Below are 14,674 nucleotides of genomic sequence, written 5' to 3' on the forward strand. Positions count from 1 at the left end.
TAAAACTTTAACCAGTGATTGTTGTTCCATAAAGCTGTTGTCTATATATAGAACAAATATATATACAGATAACAGTTCCTGTTCATCCAGGAGCTTTCCATTTCATAACAGGGATTGTTTTCTATATCTTATATGTGTATTGGGGACACTGATAGCATCAATTTGCACCAATTAAATTTTCAATGACACATTTGTGGTTCCTGCAATTTCAATTTAACTTGGTGCCTTATGTGATAAAGAATATTTTGGAATTAGTGATGCCATCAAGCATTTAGTTTTAGTGGAATTGAATGAATCACAGGCATTTGATTAAATATTGGAATAGTGAAAACTTTGCACTACGAATTGATGCTATCGATGGCCCCAATACACATAAAAAATGTAGAAAACATCTTTACAATCCCTTTAAAACTGTCATATTTGACTTTGTAAAACAAGCACATTAAGAAAAAACTTGTGCATGTTTAACTGACATCATACTTATTTCATTTATCATTGGGTCATGTCCAATGAATAACAAGCCAAATTGGTTGTGTATACTTTTCAGAAAAAAAAGTTTATGATCAGAGGAAGTTTTTCATAAAATCCTTATTCCAATTTTTTTTTTTAAGAAAGTGTTAAATTTTACACAAAAAAACAATAAAATTATCACTTTAATACATATTTTCAAAATTATCCATAAAATCCTATTCAAACACCTATGAACATTACTATGTAAATACATTAGCATGCATTTATCAATTTTTGAGAATATGTGATAAAAAAAGAAAAATATTGGAATATAATTTTTTTAAATAAGAAATTATTAAGAAATGATGAATTCTACAAAAAATGATACAAAATAATGAAACAAAGTTATTGTCAATAGACACACCAAATGATCTTTTATCTTCTGTAATAATCTTGATAATGAATGGTGATGTTATATTATGCATCTGTTATGCTTTGATGTTGTGTTTCTCTATATATTCATCTAAAGTTTTAATAATTGTCTGAAATTAAAAAGACAATATAAAATAGAATTAATAATAATAGATTGTTGTAGTAAAAATCAATTGTAACAATGTTTCCAGATGTATTTCCAAAATACAGTAGAATGGTGTGTGCTATATCTAGCTATTAATAAGACATATATAACTTACCCTTTTATCCATAGACTGAGCCATTTCATAAGCTGTTTTACCATACTGTAAAGAGATAGAAGTAATAATGTTAAAATGAATTCATTCAAAGGGATAGATTCTTGGTATGGTTAAATAGTAAAGGGTGACCACCTTCCACCTCCAAAACAAAACCCAACAAACAGAACCCTTAAATATTTTATTTAGATAGTTAGTCATAACTCTAGCTCTTTTGAGAATGAATAACAGATGTTGATTATTCAAAATGATCATACATGTTATATGAAAGAAAAGGATGCAATTTTATTCCACATTAATATCTATTGAGTGAGATTAAACTTTTTAACTTCCATTTACCCAAAGTTAGAACTTCATTTAAGAAACAGATCACAAGCAATTTAAAAGCAAGATTACACCAACAGACTCCCACGAAAAAAAATTCTATTTTGTCAAACATGCTGAAACAAGTAATTTACTAGGATTATTATCTGTAAATATGTTTAATAAAGTTTTAATGGTTATTTACCACTTAATAAGAGATATTAAAAGGCAATATAAGTAACTGTGACAGGTGTTACTTGTTCATTCAAAATAAGTAAATAGTTCATACTGATATGAAATAGTAAACTTGGAGTTAGTACCATCCATTCAGAATAATCAATCACTTCACACCTACTTGAAAATATTTTATTACATTATTTTAGAGTGTTTATTTCAATAGTTTTAACCTACATTCTAAAAAGATTGGAAAATTTTTGAACAGATATTTTAAACCTATAACACCATGAAATTAGTGAAACTTTGTACTACATGTGCATATAATTTCAAATGTACCCCAATTGAAACTGTTAAACATGATTTTAAATTCAGGTGTGACATCTATCTGGCACAAACTACCTAAAATTAATCTTTATATTATTATCATTATTACAGATTTCCAAATCTTTATTTTATACATAATTTCATGTGTCATACTTCAGATTAAGATTAGTGGTTTTTGTCACACTGAATTGTTAGTAAGGATTATGTTACACCTATTGGTCACTATATTACACTATTATATATGTTGAGAGAAAAAATAACAAATCCGAACCCTTGGAAAACATAAACAGTTAAATGGCATCTTAGTCTATTATTTAGATTAAGTAAATGCACAAAATGCCTATGTATCCTGAACTGCTCAATAATAATTATTTTACTTTTTTCAAATTATCTGAAAGCATTTCTCAAGATCTAGTTTGGATACAAAGATCTTCAATCATATTATATTCAAAGGCACTAATGGATTTTAGATTAATTTTCAATAAATGACTGCTCTTGAATTTGGCAAATTAGACTACTAGATACAACAATAAAGAGGTTTTTCTGAAAATCTTATGTGTATCGGGAACAATGATAGCATCAATTTGCACCATTTCAATTTTCAGTCAGACATCTGTGGTTTTTGCACTTCCACTTCGACCATGTGTTCTATGATGTCACTATTGCAAAGGTACTTATATGTCAAAAGCAGCTTTTGCAATAGTGACATCATAAAATGCTTAGTATTAGTTGAAATGGTGCAAATCGATATTAGTGTCCTAATACACATAAAATGTTAAGAAAACTTTAAGATGATAAGAATGCTGTGATTAATGTATAGAACTAGATCAATAGCGTGTGATATGGATAGGATAGATAGATTTATCACAATTATAAATTACTGACCTCATTCTTAACACCTATATCAGCTCTTCTTTGTAATAATAATTCTAATAACGCAATATTTCCATTTAATATTGAAATCATTAATGTTGTCTTTCCATCTTTATCTTGGGCATTGATATCAGCTCCATTCATTAACAATGTTAAACCAGTTTCACGATTTCCCCCTACAGATGCTACAAATACAACAATTACCGTAAAGTATCAAATTCAATATAAAAGGGTTTCAATATTCTGCTCAAAGAGTAAAACAATTGTTACCAAATCTCATTTGTTTAGGTTTCACAGAAAAGTAGATTTTCCTCAGATTTGCGATGGGTTGATAGCTTTACTTATAATACAGTTATTTTAGAATTGAATGGCAAAAGAGGAAACTTAACAGTTGTACTTAAAAGTTATAACTTACCACATCGTAATAATGGAGTCCAACCACAGTTATTGTCCTTGATATTGATATCACCACCGTCTGCTACAATCCATTCTAATAATTTGACATTGCCTCCATCAACAGCCCAATGTATAGGAGTTGATCCACCTTTATCAAAATCTGTATATCTAGCATCATGTGACCTTAATAGCTGTACAGCTTCTATTTTACCAGCAAAACAGGCCAACATCAATCTGTAAGATGTACTCTTTTCGTTTTTACAGATTCAGACATTATTATTTCAGTTCATGAGAGGACAAAAAGCATCCAAAAAATGAATTGGTGTGTATTATAAGTGAATTCTTATCTAAACATTTCAAATTATAAAGCACCAAAAATCTTTACAGTTAATATTTACTTTGAACATTATTTGGATATTAATAAAATAAAACTTACGGTGTTTTACCAGCATCATTTCTAGCATGAACATCAGCACCATATTCTATTAAAACTTCAGCAATACTGTAATTATAGATTTACAAACTAGAGGACACTCAGTTTTCATAAACTGCCTAAACTAACAGTATAATAGTGTACATTGTCAATGTACTAAAGAAATTCTACAACTACTTATTTTATCATTGAGTGTTTTAATTCCCAACTGAAGAAAACCAAAAAGTATTTGAGCTTCAGAGTTCTGTAATGTTTGAAAACAAACCCAACATAATTATTTTGGTATCCACATGCAACTGATAATTCTATACTTACTCTACAAAACCTTTTTGTACAGATTGCATCAATCCAGTAAAACCAAATTTATCTGGTACATTTATGTCAACTTCACTGTAAAGTAAATTTTAAGTGAAGTTATAAGTAAAATTTTCAAATAGGTGATGTACATACTGTATATGTTTGGTGTATGATGTTCTGAACCCAGAGTTGTTTATAACTATCTAAGATTCAAATGAAATATTTGTGTTTTAAGTGTTTTAAGTCTAATTGGCTAATTTGAATTGAAGACAACAACTACAAAGAGGTGCAATGAAAGAAAGCCAATTCGTTTTGTAACTTTCAAGGAATCTTTATAACATGCACAGCCTGTAGCACATGAAGCCATGATTTATTGTCCATCCGAATAACTAGCGGTTAACCCTCTGACCTACATCACTGACAGGGCAGAAGATGTTGAAAAATAACAAGGGTCTAGTAAAAATCAAAGTTTAAGATTATTACAAACCCTGTATCTATTATTTTCTGTAAACCAGGAACATCATGTAATAATATAGCTCTATGCAGATGTTCACCATTTAATGGTTCTTCTATAATAAACAAATTTGGTGATTTGTGACAATATGCATGGCTAGATAACAGATTGAGAAGTCAAAACAAACTGTATAGAATATTTTGTTATTATCATGGTCAGTGTTATTGGCTGTATTTGCTAGTCATGTCCAATCCAAAATTATATATCAATATTGTGATAATGACATTTTTGAAGACTTTTTTTTAAGTTTTATAGTTCTCTTTTGATCACAGTAAATAAGGGGGGTGGACACAAAGTCAAAGAATTTCCTTTTGATTTATATGTATCCAATATAAATCTAATATGCATGACAATATTCTTTATGTAATTTCAGAGAAGAATATCCTATGATATATTTTTTTCTAAAATAAAAACTTACTAGTAGTAGCTACAACAACATGCTGACTCCAATCACCTGTACCTTTATCATTTATAAATCTTAATCTAAATCTATAAGTTGTTAAGGGTTCAAGTCCAGTTATTGTATGACGTTTACCATAACCCCTATAATAGATAAGTATATAATTAGATTAATAACCAATCCTCTTTGAGAATGTTTTGGTTAGAAAACACTCAACAATGTCATTTAAGAAAAAACTCAAACTTCACACTTGCATCAGGAATCAGTTAGTCAATGCCATTTCGTCCAAAAAACAGGTTCAACCCTAAATATGATAGAAATAAAACATTTCCAATAATTTTACCATAGATTTCTGGCAAGAAAAGGGAGATTTTTTTTTTACCATGAAAGAGATTCAAACTCACATCACCAAATAATCTAGCAGGAAACAATCCAAGCTGTTAATGATTGAGCTATCCTTTAAGGCTTATCGCATAAAATATAAATCTGCGATTTTAACCATTGTTCATTTTGTGAGTTCAATATAAATTTCGCTTTTAAATTTCATCGTTTCTGTTACAGATTTTCTCCTAAATCAAATAAAACATCAGTGGTTAGAACACTAGCATCAGTTGGCAGAATATACTTACGTATATATGTTTCCCCATACATTATGTTTATCTTGTTCTTGTAAACAACTTTTGATCTTGCCATCTATTTTAGGTAATGTTGCTAATGCTTCACTTAAAGCTTCTTCCCAATACAATTCTACACTGAAATGTGTCACTTTACCAACTATTGGTGGTGGAGGCTTTGGTAATGCTGAAATTTTACAAAAAAAAACGTTTGACATTATGACAGATTCCTACAACCTAAATTTATATTGTGAAATTAATGAAAATAAATATTTGCCATCCAAATCGCAAAAAGAAACCCTAAATAAAAAAAACAGTTTGGCAAAACATTAGTAGTAGAAGTATATTAATCATAAATGTGTAAGTATATCATCATCAGATGTATCAGATGTCTAGCAAAGAATATCCTGTGTGGCACAAAAGTGTACCTTAAAGGGACAGATGCACCAGTTTGCGGGGTTGATTTGAGTCTTGAATATATGTAAAGACTTCAGACATACTAGAAATGTGTGAAAATCGCCCAATTCCTTTTCCTATAGATGTCTTTTCTACATATGGCAGCATCTCAAGAAAAGTGACTCATTTTTATACGCCGGCATGGAAATGTAGACGTATATTGCCGTCGCCCCTGTCCGTCCGTCTGTCAAGATTTATTGTGAGCACAATAGAGACTACATTGTTTATCTGATTTAAATGAAATTTGGTGTGATCATTTATTTGATTTGGAAGATTTTCGTCAAACAGTCTTTGAGTTATTGTTTTTGACAAGCCTAAAAGCTTCAAAATTTATTTGTCAGCACAATAGACTACAGTTTTCATCTGATTTCAATGAAATTTAGTTTGATCATATATATGGATGAGATCTTGGACAAGTTCGAATTTTTAGATTTTACGAGTTATTGCCCTTGACTCAAACAGAAGGCGTCAAAAAATGATTTGTGAGCATAATAGAGAAGAGAATTTTCAAGATTTTACTATGAATGGTTTTTTAAGTTATTGCTTAAATGTAAACACAAATAGTCTACAGTTTTTATCTCAATCTAAATTTGGTGTGATCTTCAATTGATGATATTGTGATCAAGTTCAAATTTGACAATTTTTCTATGAATAGTGTTTGAAACACGTGTCCAAATTGTTCATTAGCACAATAGAGGCTACAGATTTCATCTGAATTTTATGATGATTTTGTGATGATTTATATTGATGAATGAAATGAAATGAATGGAGTTCTACGTTCCTATTTATTTATATTAATTAAATCTTGGTCAAGTTTGAATTTTCAAAATTTCGCACTTTGCAATTTTGAGTTATACTTATTGCCCTTGACATCATAGCAGTGTGATTTAATATTTGATGTATTTTGGTTAAAAAATATTGTGGAAAAACTCAGCATAAATAACTAACAATAAATATATATATCAATAAATTCAAACTACAAAAGCATTATGAAGATCTTTAAAATGAGAAAATTCGTATTTTAGTTATTTCAGACTGCATAATCATTTCTGACAGCTGCCAGTAGGATAACTCTAGATACACAAGGATTTGAAGGCTCAAATTTAGACGGCGAGCTGTGAACACTTATACTGATTGGCTTAGCTTAAATTAAATTCCTGTTTCTGAGACTAAGGTATGATTGGTCCAAAAAATGGTGCACTTGTCTCTTTAATAGTTTAGGTTACTTCATTACAGACTTGCAACATGTTTCAAATCAATTCGACTTTCTCCCGATAAATCATTTGTGTGATTTTCAGGTTGATTTTATTTTTCCCTTATACAGTTCAAATACTTAGGATTGAGCAATCAGTAATAACAAAATGAGTCAAAAAAAAAAAATTAATAATAATTTGTCCGTAAAATGAATAAAACACAAATAGTCACATTATTTGAGTCCATTTAATTACTAGTTATTACCAGGATCAAAGAGTGTTTAAATAGTTATGTCATACTGTTATCAAATGAGACTAAAGACATATCAAGATATTTGTATTATATTTGTCATTGTATTGTATTGCAATTTTTGGTGCAATATACTGGTATATTATATATATATCTAAACAAAAGATATTGCTTACAATATGACAAGATAATAAAGTAATACTATTTAACTTTTCATTAGCAATTATATTTCTAATGTAATTGAAAATGAATATTTGAACGTTATAGCATAAAAAGTGATTAAAATCTAAGCTAACCAATCAAACACACTGTTAAAATAGAACTGACAATACATATACATATTTCCCAGAATTCTATGTGAGAATCTTTTACAGATTTGATTAGTTGAATATTTAATAATTAAGATCATGAGATACATAATAATTTGATCAGATCATGAAAAACATGAAGCCAGATTTGCATTTTTGAAGTTCCTTTTGCATAATTACACAATAAAATCAAATGTCTTGTCTTACCATAGACTGTGGTTTTATAATAATATTGTGTATTCAGTATATTTTCATATTTTGTGATTATCAAAACAATATAAAGTAATATTAGCAAGAAAATATTGCTTACCAACCATCTTGCTCTTAATATGACTATATTTACTATTGAATGTTTCATATCTTATTGTTGGTCTGTAAAATTTTTGAAATTCCACTCCATAAACACACATATCCACATCATTCAATGGTATTCCAGATAGTTTGTACAAATCAACACTTTTTAATACTTTTGAGTCTATATCCATTTTTACTCTGTAAGTTACCTACTTCAATTTATGTTATGATTTCACTATAAACACTCTACACCTTAACTACTTTGATTATATTATCAAATATTCTTAGTCTATTCATGCTCCCTAACTGAATAAAACTTGAGATGGTTGACGTAGTCAGTATATGGTGTCTACTCTAGACGAACTGTATAACATAATGAAAACCCCAAGAGGTAATGTTTAAGTCAATAACATGCCTTGATCAAATAACCCGCAACATAGGTACACCTAGGTAAATTTTACTAATTACTGAATGATTAAGGGAGGTCAAACTGTCCAACTTAAGTTACAGTCAGCTTATCTCTGGTTAATCTAAAGCTAGAGCTTATCTCTTTTAACGCAATCATTAAGGTCAATGGATATCTTTGTTTCATAATATTATTATTATATGTTATAAAGAAAAATAGGTTTAGGGGACACATTCAGGCTTTGTAGTTAATTCAAACCTTATTTCCTAATTATCTCTAAATAGCATTACACTAAATACATTAAGTACTTAATAAATAAAGTAACCTTTATCTAGTGTGTGAAGGAAGCAAATTAATATTCTATTGACAATAATTGACAATCTCAGAGATTTTCAAAAGGATGACAAAAATACAGATGAATAATACAATAAAATAACACTATGTACAAGTCTTAAGAATAAATTATTTTGTTGATTTTTCCAACATTTCTGTCTGAAATCAATTTCCAGCTGTAAAGCTCAAACCATGTTCTTAAGTTTCGATTAGCTCACAGTTCAATACAAAGCTTTGAATATTGTCACTTCTTGGTTATTATTACTATTCTCACATGTAGTTATTACCTATGATGTATTAATATCAGTAATAACTACCACTGAAAATATGTTAAAAACTTCTTGAATGTGAAAATAATCAATACTGTTTTAATCAAATTAAAGGAATATGGATAAATGAAATCAGCAAATATTTCATGAAATAAAAATAAGTTTGAGCTTAACTATAACTATTTTGCACCTTCATGGGCAAATGAAGATGGGCAACATGATACAGTGTGAAATGAAGGAAATATTGATAGGACAGCGGAATCAGCTTACTCTATTTTGTTAAACTGTTAGGGGATCTTCAACACTTTAATAAAGCTTAATCATTATCAAGAGCATGTCAATGTTAAACTAAATATGGATTTATTTTTTGTGAGAACTAGTGACCACTGATAACACAAGACCATATGAAATATTTTTACAATGGACCTCAAATTCAACAACACAAAAAAACCTATTTGTGTTCATGTTCTGAGGATATACTGGTGAATAGAGTGATAAGAGTCTGTTTTTGATAGTTAAGTAGGTATAACCTACCCTTGTTGACTTATTTTAATTTGAGAGGAAAATTAACATACTGATAAGAAAAGCATTAAGTTTATTTAAGGTAAGATTAATCATTATATTTAATGAACCAGTTAATTCATTTAGACCAATCCCTCATATTAACAAGAATGTAGACTTTTAGTCCTTGACATGTCAACTCTTATCATTATTCAGGGTCAGTCTATTTTGGACTATTAAACTACATTAGTAATATGATACAGAAGACCTCCATGTGGTATATGATGTTCTACAAGGATACATTTCTCAAACCATTTGATTATATTGAATATATTATTGCTTTTATCATAAATTTGAACAAAATATCTATAATCTTTTTTTAAAACCATGCTAGTTGAGATAATATCCTCTGTTTTTTTTCAAATTGTTTTCCCCCTGACTGATGCAGGTCTATGAGGCGACATGTGGGGATTAAATTATTTACAAAATTATTTGAAATACCATGACAGTTAGTTTGCTTAGATGGAAATAAGCAAAATTAGATAATCTATTCGTGCCAACTGGGAATTTAATGCATGCAGTTTTCATGGTATGAAAAACCATGCTTTTATGCTTTGCGGGTGCTTTTATGCTATGCGGATTTTCATGGTTTGAAATAATCAAATTTTTGAAGTACTGGTTTGGAAACAATGATTTTGTGTTTGATTGTTTCCATCCCATGCATTCCAACATCTTTTATAGTTTGGAAAATTTCATTATTTCCATCCAATGAGTTTAAGTAGTATATTTGTTTTCAAATAAGCAATTTGGACAATTTCCTGGTTTGGAAACCATGATTTTAATTTATTTTGATTGTTTAATAAACAATCATTAACCATGAACTTATAATATTTGATTAGATAAATACAATAAAATAGTAGCGATTCATTGTTTGAAACAATAATGACCGGTTTGCATACAATGAAAATGGTCAAAACTGATGGTTTCCAAATAATCTTGACTGCACAAAATCATTTATTCCCATATAATCTGCTTATTTCAAATAATTTTGTCAAATAATCTAATTCCCACATGGCGCCTCATACAGGTCGTAGGGGCTGACATTGAAAAAGTGTTGGAATGGGACAATAAATAGTGGCCAGGTGTGCTACAGGCTGTGTACATTATGACCCATCGACAGTTGGAAATTGAAAAAGAACAGGCTTATGCCGCTATCACAACAAAATTACCCATAATTACTCAAATTGCACACTGAATTGCCTGCCTTCATTAGTATTAGGTGCAGAAAAGTAAGACATAAAACTCCATTCATTTCATTTAAAATACTTTATTATTCTTATAATCTAATAAATAATACCTGATTCCTTGACTGTCATTGAAAACAAAATTGTGGAATCACAACTGTTAATGAAGAATGGATTCTCATGTTAATAACAAAAGGACTTAATATTCTGCAGTTATGTTCATGCATTGATCCAGAATGCCATTTGGATTCATTTCAGTGTACCTCATAAAATTTCTCATTTTTGTTATTAGGGAGGAATAATAGAATAGATTAGAAGTCTAGAAGATTAATAATGATAAATGTGTATTTTGTATTGTCATATAATCAATATTATAAGATCAAGTAAACACCAACAACAATATAGTCAACAAATACCTATACTACACTATTTATACTGTATATTATACTTTCAATAAGCTTCAATAACTGAACACATTATACTCATAGACACCTCAGTTCCTTTTTCCCCAAAATAATGCATGAGTTTGGCATGGCACCTATTATTTCCTTATCTGATTTTTCAAAGTATTAAGATTTTTGACAGGTTTTTAAGGGGACTTTCCAAGTCCATGTGACAGTATGATAGTGATACTATGTGATAGTAATCCAAGAGGTTATATTTAATTTAGTTCAATTCAGATGCAATGACATTCAATTCAGATACAACAGCAAAATTAGCTTTGATTCACTTTGCTTCCCACATGACATCAGCTAAGGCAAGAGTTGACCAAATTCTAAAGTCCTGCTTACATGTGAGTCAGCAGCTCATCCAATCGACACAAGTAACTGAAATCTCACTGATGTTGAAATGTTACAAATGTTAAAACAGATGAACGACTGAAATGGTCAATTTATCAATGTATACATCTGCATCATAAGTTTATATGACATAAAATAAACCTTAGAAAAATTATAATAGATAAGAACTTTTTCTGATTGTACTTTAAGACTGTACTAAATATATTAGACAATTTAACATATTTCAACTTACTTGGGACATTTCAAAATGTCCATTTACTAGTCAAAAAGTAGAGTTGAAACTGATATGAACAAAATTTGAAAATAAGACTGTGTTTTAGGTTATAAGCAAATGAAATTATAATTCACAAGTTATACCCTTTATAAGCTTAGACATTAAATGAAGAATTTGAAAATTGAAAGTGTAATTGATACTTCTGCCTACAAAGTGAAGAATAACTTGAAACAATTCTGGTTACTTTTTATCTTGCACACACTTTTACTTAAAAGGAGAAAATTTACACAAAATTGAAATGTTATTTTCTCATTTTTAAATATCTAAGATCTAGGTTTGTTATGTTATAATGCAATGTTGATTTAACAGTCATTATGAACAGAATAACAACTACTTTATTTAAAATCACCAAGACACAATATGACAATTAATCCCTGTAACAGAATTATATCAGATATAAAACACACATCTATCAATGACTCAAAGCGTCATGAATGCATATAATATGTCATTTCAACAACACACCCTTATCAATTATCTGATAGGACCGTGGTATAGTTTTTGTTTTGCCCTTGTCAAATTTGGTTTGAAAAATGATTGAGGCAACAATTATAAGATCTTCTTGAAACTTGACATGCGTACATGACGATATCTTAGTCAAGTTCGAAATTGACAAACCATGGTAAATTGTATCTCAAAAGGCAGTGAATTTTATCCAATCAAAATAACCTTATTCATATCCGCTGGGTTGCCGATACTCATATAATATTCATGCGTTTTGTGCATGAATTCATATTTTTAAATTGAAACGCATGAAAAAACATATTGATTGGTCAGTTTTTGCAAAACTCTGTAGAGAATTGATTGACAAATATATTTACAATTGGCTAAATTACCATAATCAAAATTTGTCATATCTGGTCTAAAAATCAATTTATTTTTGATAATTTAGGTTTTGTGTTTTGAAAACTGACTTCTGCTAGTTGTGAATTATCTGCCTGCTTTTATTTTCTGTATTAGTATTTTATTTATTCTTAATAATCTTCACTGACTGTAATTATATGATTTGCAATATCGACGTAAAAACAGTATCCATACTGGTATATATAGTCTTAGAATGAGTTTTAATATAAATACCCTTCCTCTCAGAGAATCAAATGCAAAATTATAAAACTATATATCTAATGATGCTAGATCATTCTAAGACTATCAAAACAATTTCAAAGTAAATATCCTTTCATTTCTTTTACCAAAATCATTACACATACCATGCTAGGTTCTGCTATCAACATCAAAAAATGTCCCCGAAAAAAGGACTTTCACTTACCCTTAAAGACCTGTTCAAATGTGCATATATATGTCTAAAAAATCCACTGTACCTCTTATGTTATAATCATTCGTTGTTCTCAACGACAACTAAAATAACGCAATTACCTTTCAAGAAAAATTTGAAAAGAAAATTACCTGTATTTGTAGCCATATTGCACTGTTATTCAGACTATATTGTCAATAGAACATTGATTTTATCATTTAGAATTCCATAACATGACAAGAAAGCGACAGATCAGATAATTGTCCGAGCTGTGAGATCAGCCTGTATAACTTGATAGTTCTATGTTCAATAATCAATAAAATAGGTGAAATGGTGTGAACTTAAACAACACACTGAACCGCAATAAATCATCTCATTATTTCATTATACAATCTCTTTAAATAACAACAAATTATTTTCTTTACAATTCAACATAATACTGGACTTCCCTTTACAGATAAAATTACCAAGTTGTTAAAACCACTGATCTTATTAGATCAATTTAAAGAGAATACAGTGACTGCAACCAAGCAATATCCCTATCGCTATCTTTTTGGCCTCATATTTTATTTTGCTACCTGTCCAATTAAAAAAAAAAAGAATGTTGTCACAGAGCATACTACGCTACTCAATAACTTTGCAATGAAGAAAACTAATCTTATATCTGTTCTCATTTAAAGGCTTTCTCTTCATCTCTTAAATAATTTGCCATTGAGCTCAGAAAGTATATTTAAAACATAAGCAGTTTCAATCTGACAGGTTTCTGTAAAATGTTTTTTTTACGAGAAATACACTGAAATAAGTAAAAATTGTCCTTTTAAGTTATTTTTTGCTCTGAGTTTAATTATCTAATTGCTCCCTTTCATTTTTTTTTTCTTGCTTCATGTAATGTAGAGGCAAGTTGTTCTTAACCACAAAATGAAATTCTGTATTACAAAAAGGAGAGTCCAACCTGAAATAAATGTATTCAGAATACAGTGAAATTGTAAAGTGACAATGATCTATTCAAGAAAATAATCAGTAATAAAAAAATACAATATTATGGTCTTTATATTTTCTAGAAGAATAAACAAACTAAATCTGTGATCCCTATTTAATATAATAGAATATAATAATACCAGTATGTGTTGTGTGTGTTGTTATGTATTGTTGTATTGTACAACTCTGAGGGTTGTATTATGTTTATTTTTAAATCTTAAAAAACATTTCATGCCCTTAAATTATAGACTACAATTTGTGACATCGGGTTTGGTAACAGGGTTAAGACATCAAACTTGTTTTTCATATGATGATTTTGAAACTTGATGTCCTTTCATCTGCTCTCTTATTACAGTTTATCTTATGTACCAGTATTGAACAGCTGTCAATTTCAGGGTGATGTCAGAAAACTAGGCCTTTTTAGAAAGTTTCATTGTAGTCATGATGACTCAGCAAACCAGATTGTTGCACCAAACCTGACCATAAACAGATCAGATTTTAAGGTCAATGATGCAGATCAGAGGGGTTGAAAAAATAAATTTATCTGATACCGTACACAACAAAAACTGAGAACAACCTGTAACCTATTTTCGTGGATATAAGGATTCAACACCTAATTTCGTCAAAGTTAAAAACACAGAAATTT

The 14,674-nt window shown here is 29.2% G+C and overlaps 1 protein-coding gene across 1 annotated transcript; it reads right to left on the bottom strand.

The window, feature by feature from the left end:
• Positions 1 to 1,112: 1,112 nt before the first annotated feature.
• Positions 1,113 to 5,688, bottom strand: LOTGIDRAFT_109061 (hypothetical protein; the record flags this gene model as incomplete). Its single annotated transcript, XM_009068175.1, has 8 exons — positions 1,113 to 1,187; positions 2,829 to 3,001; positions 3,232 to 3,446; positions 3,649 to 3,714; positions 3,961 to 4,035; positions 4,430 to 4,511; positions 4,875 to 4,999; positions 5,486 to 5,688. The coding sequence occupies 8 exons, from the start codon at positions 5,686 to 5,688 to the stop codon at positions 1,113 to 1,115; spliced, it is 1,014 nt and encodes a 337-aa protein (XP_009066423.1).
• Positions 5,689 to 14,674: the final 8,986 nt, after the last annotated feature.

Source organism: Lottia gigantea (genome assembly GCF_000327385.1).
Source record: "Lottia gigantea unplaced genomic scaffold LOTGIsca_9, whole genome shotgun sequence".
NCBI classification, from domain to species: domain Eukaryota; kingdom Metazoa; phylum Mollusca; class Gastropoda; family Lottiidae; genus Lottia; species Lottia gigantea.